Source organism: Protopterus annectens, chromosome 7.part0 (assembly GCF_019279795.1).
Source record: "Protopterus annectens isolate FY-2018-M chromosome 7.part0, PAN1.0, whole genome shotgun sequence".
NCBI classification, from domain to species: domain Eukaryota; kingdom Metazoa; phylum Chordata; order Ceratodontiformes; family Protopteridae; genus Protopterus; species Protopterus annectens.
Genome location: NC_056739.1, coordinates 288159750 through 288186498, shown reverse-complemented (window position 1 = coordinate 288186498; position 26749 = coordinate 288159750). Strand labels below are relative to the sequence as shown.

The window sequence follows — 26749 nt, the reverse complement described above, 5'->3', positions numbered from 1 at the left end:
TTGGAAGTTGAGAGGTACGCACAAGGCCAGGTGATATTCTTCATTCTGCCCCTACAGAACCATTTTTAGACACCCAGTCTTGATAAAATTCAATACATGATTATCGTATCTTGTTCTAACTATATCAGTTTAATACTAATCTGTGTACCCAGTAAGTAACATAGATTAAGTCTAACAGGAATAACATTTATTAAAATTAATAGGTTCATAGGTTCATAGATTTATACTAGGCTATCTGCCCTAAGGCATTTATAAGCCTAGCCCAAATTATTGTGGCTTACGCCACCCCTTATATGAAAAAATACTGTGCCCATTAGTTTGTTGTGCCTCTGTCCAGCAGTGACACAGAGATGATTCCTGGGGTAAACCTACGATCTCCCATCCACAGGTCTAGATTTCTCTTGAACAGAGTCAGCGAGGTGCTCTGCCTCACATGGACCGGGATTTTATTCCACAGCATAGGGAGTCTCTGAGTGATAAATCTATCCCTCCAGCACGTCCTATTTATATCCGTGCTAAGGTTTAAGTCGCTTGCTCTAGTGGTTTTGGTGGATTTGGATTTTTTGAGGTGGAGCATGTCCATTAATTCCGGGTTGGACATGGCCTTGTATGTCAGGCACATGTCACCTCTGAGCAGACGGTATGCGACTGAATAGAGCTGGAGTTTCTTCAATCTGGCAGCATATGACAGATTTTGGAGTCCCTTTATCCTTTTGGTGAGGAACTTTTGGGGTCTCTCCAATTGCTGCAGATGTCGAGTGAGATACATCCCGAATGGGGCATTGTACTCGATCATTGGTCTGATAAGTGAAGAGTACAGGGAACAATGACCTCACTAGATCTGGATGTGAATCCCTTCATGATCAGGTGGGCAATGTAGAAGGTCTTTCTAACCACTTTAGCAATGTGAGTGTCAAAAGAAAGGCCACTGTCAACCTGGGTCCCCAGGTCCCTGATAACCTCTTCTGTGCTTAGTGGATTGCCACCTATATGGTAGCTTGGGGTTACCTTGTTTTTCCCGAAGGGTATGACTATACATTTTTTGGCGTTTAACTTCAGGCCATGGCTCTGGCACCAGCTATCTGTTTCCGTGAGTCCCTTCTGAAGGATATCCGTGTCCGATGCACTTTCCACTATGGCGCCCAGTTTGCAGTCGTCTGCAAACTTTGTCAGCCAAAGTCCTCCCATGTTGGCCTGTACTTCTGAGAAGTAGATGCCAAACAATAGGGGGCCAAGGACCGAGTCCTGTGGGACACCACTTGTGACCGGCTTGGAGTCTGACACAGCGCCAGCAACTCTAACCCTGTGGGTTCTGTCCTTAAGCCAGTTTGCAACCCATCTTGTGACATATGGGTTTACATTTAAGCTGGTAAGTTTTTCTACAATACCCGAGTGGGGTATTGTGTCGAAAGCCTTTGCAAGGTCAAGGTAGGCTGTATGGACTGCCTTTCCTCATCAATGGCCTTGGTGACTGTTTCAAGAAGTCGACCAAGTTCAAAAGGCATGATCTTCCCTTGACAAAGCCAAACTGGGTCGGGTCCAATGTCTGCAAGTCCCCTATATCTTTGTTTATGAGCTCCATTATGATCCTCTCCATAGCTTTGCAGACTAGACTTGTTAAGCTTATGGGGCGGTAATTACCAGGGTCCGTAGAGGCGCCGCCTTTGTGGAGTGGGACCACAGTTGCCGTACGCCACTCCTTGGGCACGTATCCTGTGGTAAGGCTGAGATTAAACAGCTGCCTTATGTGCGGGTTTAATTCCTCATTTAGCTCGTGTAGCACACAGCCGGGGACACCATCCGGTCCCATTGATGCTGTGTTTTTAGCTTTAGAGAGAGCAGCTTTGTCTTGAATTGTTTTGAAAAAATATTGTCAATGAAATGGAATAAGAAATTGTAACTATTAGTCAAGCTTCTGCACATTCTGAATAATGAAAACCATAGGAAATGGATATTTCTCAATAAACTATTACATATATTTGCCTGCAGGTAGAAAAAAAGCATTTAAACATTCTTCCCATTCATAAAACTATGTACAGTTCAATTACTTTGTATAAAAATATTTGCTGAAATGATAGAGCCTGGAACAAAGATAAGCAAAAGTAATCACACTAAATAGAAGTTCAGATTGGTACTAGCCCAGTAGTAAAATATTGTCATTCAATATTATACAATACTACACAGAATTTTAAGAAGGCATACGGTTTTGACAACTGACAAGATTAAGGCTTAAATACACAGTAACTGAGCCAGTATTACTGCAGGTCTGCTTTCCTGTTATTTGGAAAATTTAACTTCCACCTTTGTCATCCAGAGGTACATGGTGTCAAATGTAGCATGACAAACTGTACTGTACATGGTAATGGCAAATCAGTTCAAAACCTAACTACTTTACAAAAGCAGGGCCACTCTACAATTATTCCCTCACTGCTATATGAATAATGTGATGCATAATTTTACTGCTGTGAATGTTGAAGACAGTACATTCCACTTAAAACTAGTAGTGCTTCTCTATTACATGTAGTAGAGGAATCTGACAAACCTTAGAATCTTGTTGTGTAGGTTATGGTTCACACTGCATTAAGCAGGGCAATCTGTTATGAACTTGGTTATGCAGCTATATGTCTGTTTTAGCTGCAGACACAACGACCATCCACAATCTGCTTTTACTTCACATGAGTCATAATTAAATATTCACATATGTACATGGTTTTACTGTTTAAACAATCCCACTTGTTTCAAATGCCTGCACATCCTCCATAACAAATACAAAATATGGCAATTTAGTTTAAGTAATCTTTCTATTAAATCACGGTGAATAAAAAAATGGTAGCATGCATGCCTGCACAATGTAAGTCAAGATTCAAGGCCATGCATTAACACATGCATTTAGACATGCCCAGCTTTCAAATGTGAAGTGCAATGAAATATTTCTGCATGGGATGTGGGAGTGGAAACAGCATGTGGGAGGAAAAAAACAGTAAACCGGCTCACCTGAGCTGGTCTCAAAGGTTACATATGGGCTGGCAATCGTGTCATATTCCTGGGAGTAAACACGCACTCTGTAAACCATTCCCTGGGTTAGGTCAGTGAGTTGAACAGAGGGGATCAGAGGTTTAACAGGGAGAGTTTTCTTTGTATTGTTACCTGAGAGACAAGAAACTCACATCAACAGACACAAGACAGTACTTTATCAGATGTACTTAAGAATGCACTCAAATATAAATATAGTGTATATATATATATATATATATATATATATATATATATATATATACATACACACACACACACACACACACACACACACACACACACACACACACACACACACACACACACACACACACACAGAACACAGACACACACACACACACACACACACACACACACACACACACACACACACACACACACACACACACACACACACACAAAAAACCACCCCATATTTTAAAAAGAAAAGGTGCATTTGGACATTGTCAAAGACCTGCCAGCTAAAAAATACTGGACTGATACACAGTGATTTTATTTATTTATTTGACATTTGTTTACTGGGATAGTCCGACTGGGTCACAGAACCCGTTTTCATTGGAGAACCAGGGAGAAAAGCTCCGCATACAGACATATTAGACAATGCAAAAACATAATGCACAAACAGATTAAAAACTTTGCATTGTAACAGCTAATTCAAGCTTTGCAACATACTCCATGTACATATTAAAATTTGCAATGTAGAGTTAATTAAAATGTTGCAACATACTCATGTATTAATATTTGTTACAATACATTTCTTAAAAGACAATGAGAAGTTAATAAGCGATGTACTTGAGAACATGTGAACACGGCTCTCAATTAAAATACAGGGAACTTCATTAGAGTTGGACATACAGAAACAGAATTTCAGGTTAGCAGTACAGAATGGATGGGCTTATTCTAGGCTCATCGTAAGTAGTAGTAAATATCATGGTCATCTGAAGTGTGTTCAAGCCCACTGTAAATCGTACAGGAGAACTTCACATTGGTGGAAAAATACAAGAGTAATATATTATTGTGGTTTTAAATGTTCAGACGTAGGTATCAATATTTGTTACAAAAAATGACTGTACCGTACACTGCAGCATACTTTGGACATATCCATCAATAATAACAATTCAATATATTACAGTGCCTCATCCAACCTTGTCTATTGCCAGTATCAAGCAAAGCAATGCAGCTGGCCTTCTTGATAGCCAGCCTGCCATCTCAACCATAACTTGACTGCACTCCTGACTATACATTAACCACCCTCACCTGAAATTTCGCAGTAAATTTCACTTATTTAGTTAAAAAAAATCTACCCTTTAATAACTGACTATGAGCCTTACCATCAACATTCTTCATTTATAGAATGCATGTATCAAGTTCATGTCACATTCTTTCCGAATGTAACGACTAAATGATGAAGTATTTTCTGATTGTACATGTTACTACCAGCTGATCTATTTATATAACTCCTTCCACCAAATAAATATTTCTGACTCTAAGTTTCCCCCAGGACTGCATGCAGTAAGGTTTCCCTCCAAAGTGACAGTATAACCTCTCTTCTGCCTTTAATCATCCCATTTGTCAGGCAAACTAATATCTTACCAGATTTACCTACTAGCTTAACACACTGAGTAACATAATTTAGTTTATTTACATCAGCCACAATCTTTTCATTAAGCAGTTTCTTCAAGAAATAATTACACAAATATTCCCTTCATGTATTCCTACCCCCACTGCACTAAATTCACATATATTTTCAGTGCACACTTCTATAATCCCCTTTCTGTAGGCTAGCCTCCCACTTACCCTTTAGAAATACCAAAAAACAATTACAAAATAATAAAGCCTAAACACTAAACCAAATTGCATTTCATTATGTATAGTCTCTCTTCTAAGTTCCCTTTCCAGAAACTCTCCATCTTATTCCAAGCAACCACTTTCTAAGTAACCCACTATCCTGATGCCCAGCTCAGTTCATTATCTTCACTTGTAGCATTTTTGGCATGTATTAAAGTCTGAGAGAGCCACAGCCATTGTTAAAATCTTATCATGGTCATTTGTTGCCCACAAAAACTGAACAGGTCTGACTGACAACTTAGCTGGAGAAATTATTGCCTTCATACATTATTTTACATCTTTTCTACCTCTCCATCACTATAGCAACCAAGGGAATAATACTAATGGGTCTGTAGCTCTCTATACCCTTTATGAGCCTTTGTTTTATGCCATTTCCATTTATTTGGCACCAAAGCTTTACTCAAGGTTATGTTAAATCTTGTCAGTGGCTCAGTGATTACCAGTCAGTTCCTTCAATACCTTCATAGATTGCATCTAATTTCTGCACCTTATCCTATAAATTTCTAACTTCTTAATCTTTTCATTTGTAAAATTACCATCTGTGCAAACAATCCGCACTAAAGCTGAATTCTCTTTCAACCTGGACGATATCCCCTTCATTACTGATGTAGATGGTTCAACTAGTGCTCTGTTACAGTTTCACAAAGTTGCACCCCATTTCCTCAGCTCTTAAAGTGAAGAGCACAGAAAAAAAAAATCTGCATACAAAGCTGAAAAAAGCAACTTCCTGCAGTATAGTACCCAATCCATGCTACAAACCTTACCCCCCAACAGACACAGCTCTTCATCTCTTCATCTGAAGAGCAAAAAAAAAAACAACAAACCGATCAGGTGGCCAAATACATTCCCTCTCCCATCTGACCCAGGAGCCAGTCAGATCCTGCACCCTGCCCCTCCTCCATACTCATATTTCAGGTAAAAATATAAACACAATCTTTTTTTTCATTTAAATTGTAAAAAAACTGCTTGGTACAAATGTAGCAAGCAGTTGCTACAGTTCAGACCCAGCACAGAGTGCACTACAGCGCTCAGGTTTTAGTATAAAAAAGTTTTTTTTTTTTAAACATACTCTGCAAGGAGTGCTATAGCACTCAGGATTTTGTTTAAAAAAAGAAATGTTTTAAACTATAACAAACTGTTTGCTGCAGATTTTCCTCTGCAAAGACTGCTATAGCACTGAGGATTTACTTAACCAAAAAAAAAAAGAGTTTTCAATCTAATGTATAGTAAGCAGTTGCTATAGTTTAGACCACACTGGGAGTGATACACCACTCAGATTTAACCACAAATGCAATACTGGCTTTTAAAAGCCAGTATGCCTTCAAGAATGATACAGATTGGCCTGGGGCAATTGCCCCCTTTGTCCCACCCTTGCTTATTCTTCTGATCTTCTTTTCTAAATAAACACGGATACCAATTACTTAGTAGTTTTGCTTGCCCTTTGGCTTCTATAATTTTCCTTTAGTTCTATTCCAGTCTGATGTATCTCCACTATATGTATAAAAAAAATCCTTAATGTTAAGTATCCCCATAAACAGTTTTCTCATATTTTTATCCCTAACTGCATAATTCAGGGTGGTGCATTGGTTAGCATTGTCACCACCTCAGAACAAGAGGTTTCTCTGGATTGATTGTCAGCTGGAGTTCCTTCTGTGTTTAGTCTGCATGTCCTCCATGTGTATGCCTTGAGTTTTATCTGGGTGCTTCTTTTCCTTAACACCTCTAAAGACATGCAATAAGTTGTCGATTAGTAACTCTAAATTTTCCTTGAGTGTGAATGCGGTGTGTATGTGTGGCAGAAAAGCCTGGTAATCTTCTTACATTCCCCCTTGCCTAGTAAAATATGGATGAAAAGGGTGTTCATGGAGTTATTCTAGGAGTCAGACATGAGTTCTGAGCCTGGATAGATGAAGTGCACAGTTTACTTCATTGCTTCCTAACATTCTCTGCTTCACTGATTATGTCCCTGATTATTCATCTTTCCTAAGAAAATGTTTTCTTTTCTTATCCTATTACTTAAAGACACCCTAGCAAAAGTTTATTGTAGTAAACTCTCAATCTGCACATCTTAGACACATTCTTTGATCCCGTATTATATTATAGAGTATCCCTATCTCTCACTTCACTACAATTCCCTAAGGCAAGCCACCTGCACAACAGTAAACTGGAGTCAGAGATGTCAAACAATATATCTGGCAAAACTATGAGTGAGATCAGTTTAAAATAATTTTTTTCAGTCTGGTAAGCCCCTCTGCATCTTATCAGGGGGAAGAATCCATTATTATACTCCCCTTACTTGTACATTGAACTTTATGCTCAAAACAGCTGTGCAGAAAACTGCAAAAAATCTAAAAATGATGAACGAATACAGCTTGCACTACTGCAGATGTGCCAACAAACAGTAAAATATCATTGGAATAGTAACTTCTAGAGCTGGGATCTGGGAAACATGACTTCTACTGATTACCGTTTATAAAAAGGTGAAGATCTTCTCAGCTCCTTATAATTTACTTTCCAAAGAGCCTAACACATACCTTTGGGTTGCATGCCAGTATTAACAAAAAGTTGTAAACCACAGAGAATTGTGGCCATTCATCCACTGTTTCTTTAACCTCTACCTTTACTACCTGTTTAATACTAGACAGTACAAATTCACCATACTTATTTTATGATGGACACTTAATTGGTCCATTATAGTTAATTCCACAACCTATACCAGTTCCTTTTCCTAGTAACAGCAGAAATGTCTGAAGACATGGAGGTAAGACAGTTTCTCTAAAAATGTCTTGCTGCATCCTGTGCATCAGAAACCCTCCAACAAGATAGGTTTAGCCACATAATTGATATGTACTCTAGAATACTTACAGACCCTTTTTGCTACCTAGCAGGGGAAACAATTCCCTATTTAATTATAATGTCAATGAAGTCAGTTGCCATTATATGTTCATAGATTCATAGGCTGGTACTAGGCTATTGGCCCTAAGGCCTATACAAGCCTAGCCATAACAATTCCCTGGCTATTTCTTCCCACAATATTTACTTCCCTGGACCCCTGTCTAGCAGGGAGAATGACGTGATCCCTGGGGTGAATTTCCTGTCTTCCATCCAGTCGTCAAGGTTCCTTTTGAAGAGGGCCAAAGATGTGCTCTGCTTGACATGTATGGCCAGTCTATTCCAGAGTCTAGGGAGTCTCTGCATCAGGAACCTATCCCTCCAGCATGTTTTGTTTATTGTGATGACAAGGTTTAGATCCCTGGAGCATGTGGCTCTGAGGGATTGGGATTTCTTTAAGTGTAGCATGTCCAACAGCTCTGGGTTTGACATGGCCTTAAGCAGAGATTGCCTCTGAGTAGACAATATGCGACAGTATATCTGGAGTTTTTTTAGACAGTCAGCATAGGGCATCTGTTTTAGGCCTGTGATTCTTTTAGTCAGGTATTTCAGAGGCCTTTCCAGTTGTTGCAGATATCTTGAGAGGCACATACCAAATGGGGTGTTGTATTCTATAATGGGTCTAATGAGGGATGAGTACAGTGGGACAATGACCTCCTTTTTTCTGGATGAAAAGCCCTTAGTGATGAGGTGTGCCACATAGAAGAATTTCTTGACTGTTATTGCGATGTGGTTATTGAAGGTGAGACCACTGTCCACCTGTGTCCCTAAGTCTCTTATCACACTTTCGGTGTTTAGTGTACTGCCACCTATGTGGTAATTCATGGGTACATGTTTTTTCCCAAAGAGGATAATTGTACATTTCTTGGCAATGAGCTTGAGCCCATGGCTCTGGCACCAAGCATCTGTTTCTGTAATATCCTTTTGTAGAATATCCACATCATTTGGGGATTCAATAATGGTTCCCAGTTTGCAGTCATCTGCGAACATTGTTAACCAGGGTCGATTAATGTTGGCCTGTACTTCAGAGAAGTAGATGCCAAACAAGAGCAGTCCCAGGACTGAACACTGAGGTAGTCCACTTGTCACTTGTCTGGAGCTGGATTTGGAGTCGGCTACTTTTACAGTGTGGGTTCTATCAGTAGACCAGTTGGCAACCCATCAAGTGACATAGGGATTAATGTCCAGCTTAGTAAGTTTAGCTATGATTCCACAGTGGGGGATGGTGTCGAAAGCCTTGGTGAGGTCCAGATAGGCTGTATGGACCGCCTTACCCCCATTCACAGCTCTGGAGACTGATTCAAAGAAGTCAATCAGGTTCACGAGACAAGATCAGCCCTTCACAAACCCAAACTGGGTGGGCGCCAGTGCTTGAAGGTTGCCAAAGTCTTCATTTATAAGTTCCATGATAATACGTTTCATGGCCTTGCAGATCAGTCTCATCAGATTGATGGGGCGGTACTTCCCAGGATCCCTTGTGGAGTGGGATAACTGTAGCTTTGAGTCATTCAGTGGGCATGAAGCTTAGGGTGAGGCTATGATTAAACAGGACACTTAGGTGAGGTGCCAGTTCATTTTGTAGGGATATACCACAGATCTAATAGGATTCTCTACTGTAATCCAAGATTCAGCATTTTGACTGTATGTAATGTTGATGTTGGGTTAATCCATATATCACTGGGCATAGGTCTGGTGTACACTTAAATTTATTCGCAGACTGACTTGACTCGAAGGTAACAGCTGTCATTGACTTTGTTTGATATGCATGTGAGAAGTTATTATGTTGTCATGAAAAGGCTTTTGCCTTTTACTCTGCAGTAAGTGAATTTGAGGGATTGTTCTATAAATCTGAGTGGTCCCACAGGAAAAGTGCTTTCAAGACTCTTTGTTTCAGCCATGCATTTTCTGAGCTTTCACTGTGAGAGTCGCACTGCTGGCAAGATGAATAGGCTAGACCTGATTGTCCTATCCCCAGCAACCGTCTCTGCTCATCCTGTGGAATATCATGACAAAACTGAGTTTTTCAATCCCTCTAATAAGGGAGCCTCTTTCCAGGAGGTTGTACACAGAAATCCTCTCCAACTGCCAAACTCCTTACTTAGTCTTGTAAAGAGAAGTCCAGCTACTATATAAAGAAGTCTTTTTTGCTGTTTTTATCCGGTTAAAATGTAAGGAAGGGTATGAGACTTGACATTCTCTAAGTTCTTGTCAGTACAAAGGGAAGGTAAAGAATGATAACTCTGAATAATGACAAAAAAAATTATTCCCCTATACTTGCTGTTGTGGTAGCTCTGGCTCCATATTCCTAAAGTCCACTTGAATTCCAAGATTCTACTGGCTTAAAGGAAAGGCAATATATTTTTTCCTTTGAGTCAGTATAGCCTCTGAACTAGTATACTTAGAGGTGGGTGGGGACACAGCCTTCTCTAGAAAACCTTTACATTAGAATATAATTTATTTTAATGCATCACAGTAGTATACCTCACTGTAGGTACCTAAAGTTGAATCATTCAAAACAGACCCAAATGGATGTCCCCTTGTAGATTGATTTGCAGTAGTACATTTAAAGAATAAGGCAAAATTCACAATGGAAGGGCAGTGTATTATTAGATAAATGTTTGCTGCAACATCTTGGAAGGAATAGAGATGACAGACTGAGCAAATTTGATTATTGGTTGTGATGCTATACAAAACTACAGGAAGTTGAAAGGAAACCTTACCATTTTTCCAAACACTATCAAATGTCTCAATTTATTCATATGCTCTACTTGACCTTTGAAGAGCATCATCCTGTCCTAATGCCAACCCAGATGCAGCTTCTGCCCATCTCAGACTCTCCAAATATTCTCATAACCATTTAAACCCTTGAGAATGGGGTCCGTATGATAACTTATCCCTCTGCAAACTTCCCAATCATCACACATCTTTTTGCCCCATTCATTAAGTTGGCAATCTCTCCCCTAAACCCGGTATTCCCTTCTTTAATACACCCCTTCATCTACTAATATTCTTTTTCTTGAGAATTCACAAATCCCTTCTTTTGTTATACAACCTACTACTTACACTGCCATCTACTTTAGCTACCCTCCTCCAACTTGTAATTATCATTCCCTCTTATCTTCTTTCCTGTTTGTCTACCCTTCTGTGTGCCCCAAGTCTATCAAAATGCAATGGCTAAGTTCCTAACAGCCATTAAAACTTGTGTAATAACATAACATTCAAAAGCTGGTTAGAACTATTTATACAGCAGTTAAGGATGTAATTTGTGAACATGAGCTATGGTAAACTATTTTGCCCTAGTTCAGAAGTGTCTGAAATGGTAATTAGCTGTTAGAAAGAGCTGCAGTATCAAGAAAAATTAAATCTGATTTGGCCAATAAGCTGTTTTATCTATTAGGTGTATAATTCCTTGTTGTGGTTTCTTAGTTACTTATTTGGAAAGTAACCAGCCATTAAATGGCAACAAACCAACTCATCCTTTCAACCATTTACTACAGGTGCCTCTCAGGGCTCTAGCATAAGTCCTCTCCTATTTAATATATTTATTAATGATGTCCACACCACCAATAGTATAATTCAGTATGCAGATGACTCAACATTAATATGTGTGGCCTCAACAATAAATAAGCTCCAAGACATTACTTAAAACCTCCTACTCAAGCCCAAGAAAACTAAGTTAATGATTTTTCCTCAAAAAGTTGCCAAAATTCAAAGCAATTTTTACTGTAAAGTCATCAAATAATACTGTCATTGAAACTGTAAATCACATTAAACTTCTAGGCATTATAATAGATGACAATCTCAAATATGACCAGCATATACTGGACACCATTTAATCTATTCACCAGAAACTAGGCTCCCTTTACAGGATCAATGGATTCCTTACTGATACTGCAAGAAAAATCTCCATCCACCACCTTCTTATTGCTGACTCTCTTACATGTCGCTCCTATCCTAACAAACTTACACAATACTCAAAGAAAGAAACTTGCCTTCTGCTATAATAAAGTAGCTAAATTTGCCACCAATCTCCCTGATAGGATCCACCATTGTCATAGCTTAAAGCAATTAAACCGACTTGAACTACACAACTACCCAACATATTTACAACTAACTATAGCACACAAACTCTTTCATCATCCAGAAAAGTGTTCTGCACTACATAACTCATTACTGACCTACTGTCCAGCAAGGGACCTCTGCTCTATTAACAAATTCTTATTATGAATATGTCAAAAAGTGTTGCAGGAGACTCACTCTACTCCCAATATGTTGCTAAACTCTGGAATAGTATCCTCACACAAATAAAACTCTCCAACAAACTCAGTAGTTTTAAACCACTGCTTAAACATCTTAACCAATCCTGGTCCTGCACATGCTCATCATAAGGCTGAGACCGTATGATACTCCAAATACTCTCCTTAAACAGAAAACACTCAACCTCTCACTGAAATGACAAAACAAATTTTATACATAACTGCTTCCTGTACAATCCATTAAGTTGCATGTGGGCTTTTTCTTAAGTAACTTCCACCTGTGTAAAAATCTTAGAATCTATAAATGTGACTACTATTTGTGTATAAATGTAAATAGAAATGTAACTCCTCTGTGTTTAACTGGAACTTAGTATAATGCAATGTAAGCAAATGGAGCTTTTCTCCCCAGGCTTCTGCTGAAAATGTGTATTACTCAGTTGGACTTTCCTGGTAAATGAAGACAAATAAATAAATAAATAAATAAATGAACCTTTCCAGCCAAGTCAAAATTCCTGCTAAATTACTTTTATCACCTCTGTCTCTGGTTTACCCCACAGTAATTTTAGCCTTTGGAAGAATTAGGTTATCTTCAAAAGAAATCTTGATGAGTGGATGGGAAACAGAAAGTTTACCTCGGGGATCACTTCAGTGGCTCTGCTGGACAGAGGCACAGGGAACTAATTTAAGGGGGTGGCGAAAGCTAACATATTCTGGCTAGGCTTATAAATGTCTTCGGGCAGATAGCCTAGTACCTACCTATGAACCTATGTGTACATTGTACACTTACCCCTGTAATGCCTAGCTAATTTACTTGCTTGGTTTTATCTCAGATTCACTTGTCTGTAATTACTGTTGCTGGCGGCCATTTCTGAAGGCTGCACCTTCTGTTCATAATGTCCTGTTATTGTGTATGCTATACACACTTTTCTTGCGTACACATCTTGAATTTGTATTTGTTACTAGTGTTACATAAATCTGTAAAATGCTTCTAAACCCAATAAAATCACCTTGTCAGCAAAGTAGTTGGAGAGTTTAAGAGTAATTTTCAGTGTATCCCCCTGGGCTAATGATGCAACTTTTAAATGACAGGGAAGACTCGGAAGAACATTTCATTTATATGTTCCTCATGAATACAGTCTAGGCTCTGGCTTGGACAAGTAGAATATTGGTAGTTTTATGTTTCTAGCTCTAGCAAAATAATAATAATAACTATTATTATTATAATGTATACTTTCCACAGGATCCTAACTCATCATCCAGTACCAAACAAAGTATTTCTTTCTCAGTTAGTCAGGTTTGTCAAACAATTCTCTATGCCTAGAAAGTGACTATTTGCAAGACAAACCATTTCTTTATTAGGGGTCATGTTTTGTGAGAGCAGAGATATGAGCATGTGCTTTCTGCAGATATAAAACATGGCAACCATGTTGTCAAGTTTAGATAAAAATGTCTTCTCTTAGGGGGCAACTCTGGTGGTGTTGAGGGATAAAGCCTTAACTATGGTCCAGGCACCCTAAGTCTGATTAGCCACTCAGGCAAATCACAGAGTGGAAAAGAAGACAAGGGCATGCCCATCCATGGTGGGAGGCCACTCATTGATATGCTTCCTAAGGGGAGGTATGTTCCAAAGAGGACAGTTGCCCTCAGGTGTAATCAACAAGCGTGTGAGGTGGGGAAAGGAAGTGGGTAGGTTACAAAAAAAAATACCCACTGGGTAGAAGTACAGACAAGCCAAGCAAGCAAGATAGCCCCAGGATCCACAACTGGCCCCAGCAAAATAGAGTACTTCTGGAGGGGGGTTGGAGAGTAGCTTAGCCTATTTTTAGGCAGAAAGGTCTGGAGGACCTTAAGAATCACACAAAGGTCTATACATGGTGGATAAACTTTGATTGTTCACAAACTCAGTCCAGACTTCCTGAACGAATGGTTCAGAGCAGTATTAAAAAAATAATCTCAATAAGCAAACCATTCGCCTTCACATGACATTAGAAGAGATTTTGAAATGCTAGCAAAAGTATATGAGTGCTGGTTTCTCCAAACGTGTAGACAACTTGGTTAATTTCATGTCAGATCTGGTTTGTTAACTCACCAAAACTGAAGCCACAATAAAGGCTATCATTCTGAGGAAGACCTCAGCTTGGATTGTTCATGTCTGACTAAGCTGAAGTAAAGGGCTGTGGTAAATATTCAGTTGGCTATCAACTTTGACATGAGTCTATGATCTCACCTAGAAAGGAGATACTCAGACAGAAAAAGACAGAATTTAGGAAGAATCATGTAATTCCCGTTTGAAAATTAAGATGTAGAGTTCAGAAGAGGCTCTACAGAGCAACATCTCTGGTATGAGCTGAAAAAGATGCAATCAATCTTAAGAATGGAAGACATGTTAAAAAATAAAAGACGTATTTGTATAGCTTGGAGATTAGCTGCTGAAGTGCAGGGTGAGATAAAAACAACAAAAAGGCAGTTTCAGAATTTGAAAGCATTTCTAGACTAATATGAATGAAGGAATTTCCTCTTTGCTGAATGAACAGGGATCCGAAGATAAGAATGTCACATATCAATAGGCAGCACCACTTGTGCCTTTTTTTAAGAGTGGCAGAATGACTGGACTGCACTGCTGGCATCATAACTTTTTTTTTTACCAAGACACTCATTCAGATTCTTTAGGACCAGATCAAGCTTGAGGTTCCTTGAACTTTTGAAAAGCAAGGATAAACCCCACACTGACTGCCTTTGATGCCCTTCTTATTGCTCCAAAAATGGAAAAAATCGAGATGTCAATTGAAAGGAATAGTATTTATACCATAGTAAGTTTTTCTCCAAAAGCTCAACATATGAAGCACCCAGAGATCAAACATAACAATTAGTGTCCTAGCCTTATGGCAGTGGGGGATACGTTCCTGACTCTGACCAATATGATAAGTGTTTAATTAGTGGCACAGAGGCTAGAGAGACAAGGCAGGAGAGCATGGCAGTGAGCAGCTGATGTCAGCTTGTCTATCCTTGTAAGGAGGGAAGCAGCCTAGGCTTGCTTTAGTAGTAACATTAAGAGCCTGGTGAGCTCAGTGTTACAAGTAGCATGGAAGCTGCAAATGCATGCAAGCATATACACCTCCCAAAGATGGCCATTAAGGAGTTCTGGGGTGATAGGGTTAGGGCATACCTCTCTGTAGCAGTATGACACTGCACCAGTGTCCTCAATCTCCTCTCCAGTCCTGGGAGTGGCTCAGGTAGAGCCCAAGGAGGCTAAAGCAGGTCTGGTAGACATGGTGAATTAGGAGAGGACCTGGTGGGAGCTGATGGTCATCTCGTGCAGAGCAATTAAAAATAATTATTCATTAGACAGTAAAGAAGCTGTCTCTGACTATGGATATGCTGAATGGTTTAGCAAGTTATTAAATGTCACGTGGTATGAAAAAAAGTTGCATGTTTTCTACTCAAAATAGGCATCATGTTATTGTGCCACTGCTGCTGTTCCATTTGCTACTGATGGGGCTGTTTGTTTCAAAGATCTGTGTTTTTGAAACTTAGTAGAAGTAAAGGATGGTGCCTTCTTTGAATAATAAAATTCATAAGCAGACTGAATCTCTTGCAGGGGTTCTTTCAATATGAATTTGATTTCCTGAGTAAAAATGTAGACCTGTAAAAATGGAAATAAGTCCTCCATGAGAAGTACTTCCAAATGATTAATCCAAATGCACCAGGGTACGCTTTTGTCAGGGAATAAACAAACCTAAGGTAGGAAAGGACAAATATGCTAAGCACTGGATAGTTTGTAAGGTGTTAGACAACCTTGTTTCTCATGCACCATCCCTAAAACAGATGAAGTGGCAGAAATGTGTTTTCCAGGGAGGAGGATAAGTATATGAAGATATGTTTCTGCCTGTTTTTTGGGCAAAGAGAACAATACTCTTTTGAGCATTTCCATGTGTCTGTTGCTCTCTTCAGAACCAGGAGTATGAGTAGAACTGTAAAATCACTAATGATGATGGTTCAAGGAGGAGTAAAATCTGCAAAGCCCAAAACATTGTCTACTGACAAGAACAAGGCTCTTTTATATCTGCTGGAAGGGACAGAAACACCTTTGGATTAGGAGGAAAGTACCAGAGGTATATATTAGTGAATGGAAGGAAAAGGTGAGAGAAGAAAACTCCAGGCAATCTGTTTCTTTATCATATTTTGAACCTTAGCAGACAGATGCACACTGTCATTTGAGGGATTAATCCCAGAGTACATGAATGTTATTAAAGATTTTTTTCTAGGACTCCAGCATATCCCAACATCTGACAGTCTCCAGTGGAATTGAAAGGGATTTCATTTCTGGGATTTGTTGACAAAGGCTTTAAGAATGGCACCAGCAATGATGGCTTCCCTTACGAAGAACCTTTAATAGTAAAAGGACCACAAGCATTAATGAATGAAAGGGTTAAAAGCTTGATGATATCTGCGAAAGAGTATGTCAGAAAGTCAGTCTTCTACAGGTTGCCTGCCACCTATAGGATTATTAAAGGGTACCAGAAAACTCTCCCAAGCAGGAGGGGAGAAATATGAAGGGGAGTAGTAGTGGCAATTCGGATGCCAGTGATGATGATTTCAAGAACTGTCAAGGCTGTTTCACCTAGCAAAGGTAGACTTACCTTTGGACCTTCAAGAACTTTTTCCCAGGTGAAAATCAGTTTTGTGTTTCTTTCCAAAAGAGAAATGGTAGCACTTGATATTCTTCTGCCTTCCTTCAGGGAAATTTCACAAGTGCATCAACAAAAGGCCAGGGCAACTTCATCACTTAAATCCTAATGGAAAGAGCTGGACTTCATCTGTTGGCAAGGCCTGAGTAGTAATGTCATGAGGTGCCCTAACTCATTTGATAATTTTTAACCATAGTTATATTTTCTGAAGAAGGACTGATTACTGCTTAATAGATGTGTTAATAAAAAAAACAAAATGAGAAGCATGTGGAAAGAGCTAAAGGAAAACAAGGCAGACCTTAAAAATATGCTCCTTCCTTGACAATATATTGGGTTAGTATTGGACAACTATTCTAAACTAAACTGCTTTTGCAAGTTTTACCTGTAAATGGATATTCAAATAAGCAGTAAGAATTTGCAGGCTGCGATTGCTCTATGACAGCACTTTACTACTGTTTCTTTTCATGTATTTTGCCACCAATGATCTTTGCCTCGAGTCTCATCATTGTTAAGCCAAAAGCATGACATAGAAGTCCTAACATTAAATTCAGGAGGCAGGCCGACTGTGTTGTGAGCATAATGGCAGGCAGGCTGACATCCCATTTGTACTCCATGGTTTATACACTGATAGGTCAAGTGCCACTGAGAAAGTATCTGAAAATTGCCTGATCTATAGAGAGATTCCCCACTGCCTGAAGTATCCAAGCAGTAGACAGGTGGACTATGTCTCAGGAATATTGATTATTTGAGTGTCAGATACTTATGAAAAGCTAACTAGCAGCGCATTGCTTGAAAGCCAGTTTAAAGTATCTGTGACATTCACTACCTGCTCAGATTGTAAGAGTGGTGCTTAATATAATTTGCAGCTCATCTGTAATTTTATGTTACAAAATTAACACAAGTATCTAGGTTCATGACACAGAAGGATAGAGTGCTAACAATGTCTCAGGTTTATGTAGCAACCAAGTGCTACACAAGTTGGTGTACTGGTCTATCACTATCCTGACATACTGGAGGAGGTGAACATTACAGCAAGGACAACCACTAAGCAACTCACAAGTACAACATAACCAGGGTTGCTACATATGCAGAATTGCATATTACTCAGCTGCTGTCATTGTCCATGCTACCATGACATAGCTGGAGTTAGGGTAAAGGAAAAAGAAAAACAAAACGTACACTATGATATGACCTCTGAAGTTCCCCAATGCACAGACAATTAGGAGCCATCCCACCCACTCACTAACTTGGTTATATCCCCATACTGTTCAGAGATAAGTTTAGCTCTCAAATTGTGATGTCATATTTAGGTGCCGATTGGCTGGAACTCGATATGCAATCAGACTGTTACACTTTGCCATGGTAGAATTGCCTGTTCTGCCTGAAATGTTTCACTTTAACAGTACATCCTATCATTTGATTCAACTTTTTGCTACACTTCTGCATGCACATACTACTCAAAAGGAGTACCACATCCCTTTTCCTTCAATTAAGTTGGACACTTTCCAACCTACAACTCTTATAGGTGTTTCTGGGGACCAAAGGACATTACCATGCATTTTTTTCTCTTTTTGCAGGGGAAACACATTTGTCTTTTCTTCAACCATTCCATTAACCTACATTTGTATTCTTGCAGCTTCATCACTCCCTCATCTGTACCACTATGCCTATTTGTCCATCAAATCAAATGCACTCATTCATAGCTCTTACACTCTGTGATATTATTTTTTATTAAATGTAAAATTAAAACTAAATATATACTGATAACTCCAATTCTATATAAAGTTTACTGCTTCAGAAAAAAGCAAAACAGTATGATGCATGTGTTAACAAATACCTCTGCTTCAAAGTGCATTTTCCAGCTTTTTAACATCATCCTGTCACATCTGTGTAAATGGCAAAATCACTTTCTAAAGAAGCTGAATGAAAAAGGCAAGATTTTCAGCATGCAAATTTGTAATGGCTGATTTGGAATCTGGATTTGCTTTGTACATGGTACACTTTAAGTATAAAATACAAAATAAGATTTCCAGATGGGCGTTAATAAACATTAATAGGTGACAAGCACACAGATAAACCAACTGGGATCACAGCTGTCCAAATGCATTAAAGATGCCATCTGTTATCAGCTGACTTAACCCATCTAACCTTCAAAGCCACCAGAGGAAACCCCATATGTCATTGAGAGCATTTTTCCTTTAGTTATCAAACATATATAATATGAAATCAATAATGTCACAGACAATGGCAACATGGGTATACTTTTATGAGCACTAAAGTGTATGCTGTTGCAATAACAGTGCTTTAAATGTGGTCACTGACATATACAATATAATTTCACCATCTGCTTTATAATGGTACAGACTGTATGCAGCAGAGAAGAGAGTGTGCTACACCACTACTTTTGTAAAAGAGGATAAAAATTGGTAAGATGGCTATTGTGAGATCATTTTCAAAATTAATTATGTAATCTTGCAGGAGAGTTTTCAGATCATATAAAATGCAAAATGTGTTACTCCTGTAGTTCGTTGGTTTTGAAAATAAGATTATAAAACCCTTCTGCTTTCTTCAAGGTATCAATGAGACCCTTCCATGTCTTTATTTTTAGACAGGGTGACCTCATTCAGTTTTGAGTAACCTCATGGAAATTAGATACATGCACATATTGTACAATGGTAAGGGACTTTATAAGAGTTCAATAATCGATTTCCACATCAGCTTTTATGTCACTAATGCAGTATTTACGGTCATTACCTTTTGCAGTATTTATGTTGACACTGAAAACTAGATATTTTTTTAAAAAATACTATGAACATGAAGTCTGATGTTTGATCCACCCTTTCTTCTTTCTGGCATAGCTATCAAACTAATGTTTCTGAAGTAAATGTGTGCTGCTAGTGGTTTGCCTCTATTCCAAATCTTGTTTTTTTAAATCTGCTTCCCTAGAAAGGAACTACTGCTCCAAAATTAATTTGAGAATGTTTTTATAGTAAATTGTATGATATTAAAATATATCCTAATTAGGAAATATTTATCTAGTACTTTTTTATAGCAGTTATTTATTTTGCTAATCAAACTAGCTTATTTATCTGAGATCAGCATTAGAGTTCGGTATGAGGTCCAAAAACATTAGATGTATGCTCTTTATACAGTACTCGGGACTGAATGGAACTTTAGCTAACAGAAAATGAAAGCTACATCATCTTAATGTATTTTTGCACAGCTTTCTGCATTCACACCTAACCTGGGTTATTTAGCAAAGGCATTAGAACCTAGACTTCTTATGGAAGACTTCATCATATTACCCACCATGCACATACGTCACTGCAAGATAAACTCTATCTGAAAATAAAAATCAGCAATTTGAGATCCCTTTTCGAAACCAAGAGTTTATTTTACATTGTGCAAATAAAGTAAAATTAGATGGGACTTTGTTGTATACATGCAAACTAAAAGCAGAAAGTGGAACAAATTTTTCATGGTCAAGCTTCTGCAAAACTAATAGCCAGAAGATAGAGGGAAGATATTCTCTGTCCTAGCATGAAAAAATATCAAAAAGTAGGAATGTGTAGCTCTGTCTAGGAAACGGAAGAGTGGCCAAACCTAACCAATCTCATCAGAAATTGACTGTAGTCTGCATACTTTCTGTGCTTAAAGAGTTCACCTTTCTACCCAGTTGCTGGATGCACACAATGCTTTTGCCAAACAACCATTAAAGGAAGAAATAGATATTTGTATGCTGAGAGAAACCTATTAAGGTCTGCTTGCAGTATAGCAGAAACAGCTGTGAAAAACGACATTCAGGATATATTGCTCAATGAAAATGTGCTATGTTCTAAGCATGAACACTAAAACATAGATGCCAGTGATGGGTACAGCATACACATCTACTATGAAAGAAACTACTACAGCTTCAGCACAGCAGGAAATGCAATAGAACGTCTAGTATTTGCAGTATTATGACATGCTCATCATATTGCTCACTTCTGCAGTAGCCTTAGCTATTATCGGCTTCTTGACAAGGATATAACAGCTGTCTATCTTCCAAAGCTTCAAGGCACTTTCCACACTCAAACCATTAAGCAGCTTGAGCTGAGCTGCCAAACGACACAAGTTTGAGCTACAAGCCCTTCAGAGCTTTCCTACCACTGAAGAGAAAGCTTCTCCGTGGGCTTTCGAGGTTAGATGGCTTGTTCTGTTCCTTTGCTGGGCAGATAAGTTCCCTTTAGGAACACCTTCCACATAAAAACTATATTGTTTAAAAGTACTTTCCGGTGTAGGAAACTTGTTTTTAATTCAGGAGTTTGTGTTTTAATGGATTGTTGTAACGTATAACAGTACTTTAAAAAGGAGTGCACTTTTTTCCTGTCAGTTTAAAAACAGTTAAAAGTACCTGAAATCCATTTTTCTGTAGAGAAATTGTGTTTGTTTTTCATTTTGGGGCTGGCAAAGTGTATTATAATGGTTTTGCCTCTGTTTTTGTGGGGAAAAAAGTCACTTTTAACAACTTTAACATTTTACAAGCTTATGCTGCTTGTTTTCCCAGAAAACAGGCACCATTTTTGGCTTGAGCATATAACAATCTACTGGTCCCATGGTCAGGCCCTTTTCCAGCCACAAAAAGAAAAAGATAAGCAAAACAGCCTTTACTACCACAGCAGGTTAGCAGTTTACCTCAGCCACAGGTGGGTGACTCTGCTGTGGCAAAGGCTGGTATCTCAAATCACTACTCTTTTACCCCATCTACCTCTAGTGTAGGACCTACAGCCACTATGGATCAGGGGTTAGCTACATCCTCTGTGGGGTGCTGGGGTACCTCATTGAGCATGGGAGAGCCAGTGTTCTCAGCCTTTAGAGGGGGAACAGGAAAGGTTTCCCTTTTGTCATAATATTGTCCCCGTCTGTCAGGATTATATCCCTTTACACCAACAGAACTGTCAAGCTTTTAGTCTTCCTTTTCTGATTCTGTATCTTGACTCAGAATTCAGTGGAAAAGATGAATGAGTATTAGAAATTTCTCTGCTGTGGAGGGAAAATGCCCATTGCTAACTCTCACTGGATGTTTTGCAATGGGCAGAAGATGGGAAGCATCGCATTATCTAAAGAGGAGAACAGGTCTATCTCAGCAGTGCCGCTCCCATTGGGTCCAAACTGCCAGCTTCAGGACAGGACTGGAGTAGTGGCTCAGGGAATATACCAGGACATTCACCTTTCCTAGGATGTGGACTGCTTGAAAGTATGATGTTCCTCTCTATGGCCCCTGCCCAGCTCCATCACCTCTCTGCATGGAGGAGTGAACCTGCATGGTGTCTTGCTTGTTTAGGCACCAATAAATCAGGAGCAGTGCAGGAAGCAGCATTCCCTCCAGCACAACCATAGTTTGGGTCACTGAATGCAGCTACATCTGGTAGATCTGCAACCCCCATCGAGATGGGACCATCACTTTCTTTTCTTTATGGAGAAATCAAGATGGGCTGCCCACCTGGCCACTGAAGCATCCTTCATCAGGACCTATGAAAGGTTCATTTGCAATACAGAGAGACCCGAAGCACTCCTTAAAATGGAGAATATCGATATCTGTGCAGTGACTGAGACCTGGTTCAAGGCTCCAGAGAGCACCCCTGCACTACCAGGCTATAACTCATACCACACTTTTCGGCCATGTAACCTGGACCGAAACACCAAAGGCGGAGGTGTGTCCATATTCATTAAGGATATCCACACCTCCAGGCTAGTTGCTCAGCATAATGCACCCGAGATTATCCAAGTGCAACTAACTCTGGGCAAAACTGCAATCCAAATTGCAGCTTGCTACAGATTCCCCACCATGCCCCAGGATTCCCAATCCTCTTTTCTTGATATACTGGAAAATATTAGAATTCAATCAAACACCCTAATAACAGGCGACTTCAACTACCCCACCATTAACTGGGAAAACTACTCGTGTACCAACTCCTTGGCTCAAAGCTTTCTGGAATTCATAAACTCCAATGGCCTAGATCAACTTATCCACACCCCCACCAGGGGCAACAATATCCTAGACCTAGTCATTACCAACATGAGTGACCGGTGTTCCACACCTGAAGTCAACTCCTCGTTGGTCCGATCCGACCATAAGCTAATCACCCTTGATATCCACATCCCGCCCCCACCCCCCATTAAGGAAACCACAGTAAAAAAATTCTCCAAAGCCAACTTCATGCTTCTTAAGACAGTAGTGGTGAACTTTATGACACCCATGCAGATGGACAATACAGTCACAATTGCTGAATCCTACACAAATGCACTCTATAAGCACTTACACGAGTGCATGGATCGTGCTATCCCAAACAGAACCAAGACATTATCCTCCAAAAAAAGGAAGCCAATCTGGTGGTCCCCTGCCATAAACAAACTGTACAACAGAAGGAAGAAACTGTTGCAAAAGAGAGTAAAATCCCATGAGTGGAGGAGCTCCCTGGTTAGCCTCAGTAAGAAGCTGAGATCCCTTATAAGATCCTCCAAAGCTAGCTACAAAAACAAAATTGCCACTAATTCCAAGGACAACCACAAAGCATTCTATAGCTATGTCAATAATATCGATGGCAACACCCAGATCTGCTCTGAGCTACAGCACAAGGGCACGAAAATTACAGAACCAACTGATATTGACAACATCCTGGCAGATAGGTTCAGTGCTAACTTTACACCCCCACCCCCTAAAGGGTCTATATCTATACAGGAAGAATGCAGAGTCCCTGTAATCACAACTACGCAGGTAAAAGCTGCACTCTCTAAAGCCAAAAACACAGCATCCATGGGACCGGACAACATCCCAGACTGCATTTTACACGAACTTCAGAATGAATTGGCTCCCCACTTAAGCACCATGTTCAATAATAGCCTCACATCAGGCTTTATGCCCACTGAATGGCGTACAGCAACAGTTATCCCACTCCACAAAGGGGGGAGCCAACACTGATCCTGGGAACTATCGAATTATTAGCATGATTAGCCTGGTCTGCAAGGCCATGGAACATATCATCATGGAACTCATAAACTAAGACATTGGTAACCTCCAAACTGTGGATCACACCCAGTTCGGGTTTGTGAAAGGCAGATCATGCCTCCTGAACCTGATTGACTTCTTTGAGGCAGTCACCAAAGCCGTAGATGAGGGTAAGGTGGTTCACACAGCCTATCTTGTCCTCGCCAAGGCTTTCAACACCATTCCCCTTTCTGGAATTATAGCTAAACTCACCAAACTAGGTATAAATACCTATGTAACAAGATGGGTTGCCAACTGGCTCACTGACAGAACACACACTGTAAAAGTTGCAGACTCCAAATCTGACCTCAAAGGAGTGACAAGTGGAGTACCACAGGGTTCCATCCTGGGACCTCTCCTATTTGGTATCTACTTCTCTGAAGTACAGGCTAACACAGAAGGCCTCCGGCTAATGAAGTTCGCAGATGACTGCAAACTAGGAGCCATAGTCAAGTCCCCAAATGATGTGGGCATCCTACAGAAGGGCCTCACTGAGACAGATGCCTGGTGTCAGAGCCATGGCCTCAAGCTCAGTGCCAAAAAGTGCAGTGTCATCCCCTTTGGTAAAAACTCTGTACCCATGAACTACCACATAAGCAGCAATCTACTTAACACCGAATGCGTGATAAGATGCCTTGGGACCCAGGTGGACAGTAGTCTCTTCTTTGATAGTCACATTGCCACAGTAGTCAGGAAGTCCTTCTATGTGGCACACCTCATCATAAAAGGGTTCTCATCCAGGAAAAAGAGGTCATTGTTCCCCTCTACTCGACACTCATTAGACCCATTATAGAGTACAATGCCCCTTTTGGAATGTACCTCACAAGACATCTGCAGCAGCTGGAAAGACCACAGAAGTACCTCACAAAGAGGATTACTGGCCTCAAACAAATGCCCTACACTGACCGCCTCAAAAAACTCCAGCTTTACTCCGTAGCATATCGCCTACTCCAAGGTGATCTCTGCTAACATGCAAAGCTATGTCAAACCCAGAGCTGTTGGACATGCTACACCTAAAGAAATCCCAATCCCTCCGAGCTACACACTCTAGGGACCTAAACCTTGTCACCACAATAAACAGGACATGCTGAAGGGATAGATTCCTGTCCCAGAGACTTCCCATACTCTGGAACAGGCTACCCATCTATGTCAAGCAAAGTTCTTCATTAGAACTCTTCAAGAAAAATCTTGATGAGTGGATGGGAAATAGGAAATACACCCCGGGGATCACTTCTGTGTCTCTGCTCGATAGTGGCACAGGCAAATAACTTTCTTGGGTGGCGTAAGCCAGTGAACCTTGCTGGCTAGGCTTACGTAGGCCCTTGGGCCAATAGCCTAGTACCTGCCTATGAACCTATGAACCTATGAACACCTTGAATTTGGGGGGATTATACATCACTATAGAACCTGGTGATAAGGATTAGATACAAAGAGATCAGTGAGTACACAGTGACTTCCACTGTAATACCCATATGCCGAGATGTGGAAAGGGCACTAAAAACATTGTGGACCATTAACTCCAGAGGACGTGGAGGAGATCTGTGTCTGAGCTCTCCACTGCACCCTCACAAAATTGCCACAGACACATCCATATGGGTCCTCTTTGAGGAATGAAATGATTAACAGAACAGAGGTCCAATTTTTCTCCAATGAGAACAGTCCTGTGAGCCTCAGAGTGGACATATACAGACTTCAAGTAAAGTCATGTGTACTCAAAGGAAGTGCCTCAACTAGGATCCAGAAGCCAAATATACAGGCAGGGGAACATACAGATTTCCTTCTGCAAGGCCTCCACTGTGACAACAACTACACTTATAAATCACTATTGAAAGTTGTGTAACCTAAAGTGAGCTAAAGGAACATTTTTGTGCAGATCACAGGAAGTGATCTGAACAAAACACATTCAGTATGCCCGATAATGTTAATTTGGCATAATGCAGTTTTAGAGGCATGACCTCTCATGAGAGCCCACCATCCAGAATTTAACACACCTCAGACCTTCTATTCCCCTTCATATCTAAGAGGCTGGAGAAAACCTTGCTATGAACAATGATTCTACAACCCCATTGAGAAGTAAACTCTAAGCTTATCCCAAGAGATCTGATAAAGAGAGACCAGTTCCCTGAGCAAAGCTCTTTGGTCTAAAAATGTATATCCTTGACAAGGTCAAGAACCCACTTGTCCTCTATAAGGTCTCTCCAAGCCTAGGCAAAACTCAGGGTACCCTCTCCCCCAGATAACAGCCCCTGACCCAAGTCAAGAGTATAAGTGCTAGGCAGGTGAGAATGTCCTCTTGGGAAACACATGGCAGTGTGTAGTGGAGGAAAGTAGGATGACTGGATGCTCTAGGTCCTCCAGGGCCTATCAGTAGACCTCTTAGTGGATGGACTCTGTCTAGATGAATATGGATGCCTAGCAGGGGTACAGAGGCCCTATACTTTAGACAGTGCCTTTCCTCTTCTGCAACTCATCAATCAGATCCTGAAATGGCTAGATGAAGCAGACCACACCCTGGAAAGGGGCAATGAGAGAGGCCTGCCAGAGTTCCTCCTTAAAAAAGGAGAGCATCAAACACACAATCCTGTAGAGGCAAATGTCCTTGCTCACATGTTCTTCCTTATCACTACTGCTGTATTCTTCATTCTTGGGATATCCTGCCAAGGATAGCTGAATGTCTGGAAAGCATACTAAAGGCTTTGCACCTTCCAGGTGCCGTACAGCACACTTTTGCCCTATCTGCAATGCACGAGGTACATATGTGGTATATGAGCACCTAATCCTCAGAACGTCTTTGCTGTCAGTCTGAACACTACCTTTGAATTTGGTCTGCAAGCAATTCACTGAGTTGGTTCAGCTACTCAGCCTTTTAAAAATAAGTGCCAGCTGGAGTCTCTTCAGTTTTTATCTTCCTTTTACTTTAGTTTACATGTCATCCAGGAAGGAAAAATCTGGAGGCAGATTCCCCATAAAGATAGACATAAGAAGTGCCTTTTTTACTTGGG

General features: G+C 40.1%; 1 protein-coding gene across 30 annotated transcripts in view; it reads right to left on the bottom strand.

Annotated features, from left to right (window-relative positions):
• The window catches only part of NFASC (neurofascin), a 2999343-nt gene that overhangs the window by 162017 nt on the left and 2810577 nt on the right, over positions 1–26749 (bottom strand). For 23 of the 30 annotated variants that reach the window (XM_044076767.1, XM_044076768.1, XM_044076766.1 and 20 more), the window contains one exon: positions 2995–3147. The exons of the other annotated variants lie outside the window; for them this stretch is intronic. In XM_044076767.1, coding sequence (XP_043932702.1) covers positions 2995–3147 — 153 coding nt within the window. The remainder of the gene's footprint in view (positions 1–2994; positions 3148–26749) is intronic. 30 annotated transcript variants of the gene reach the window in all.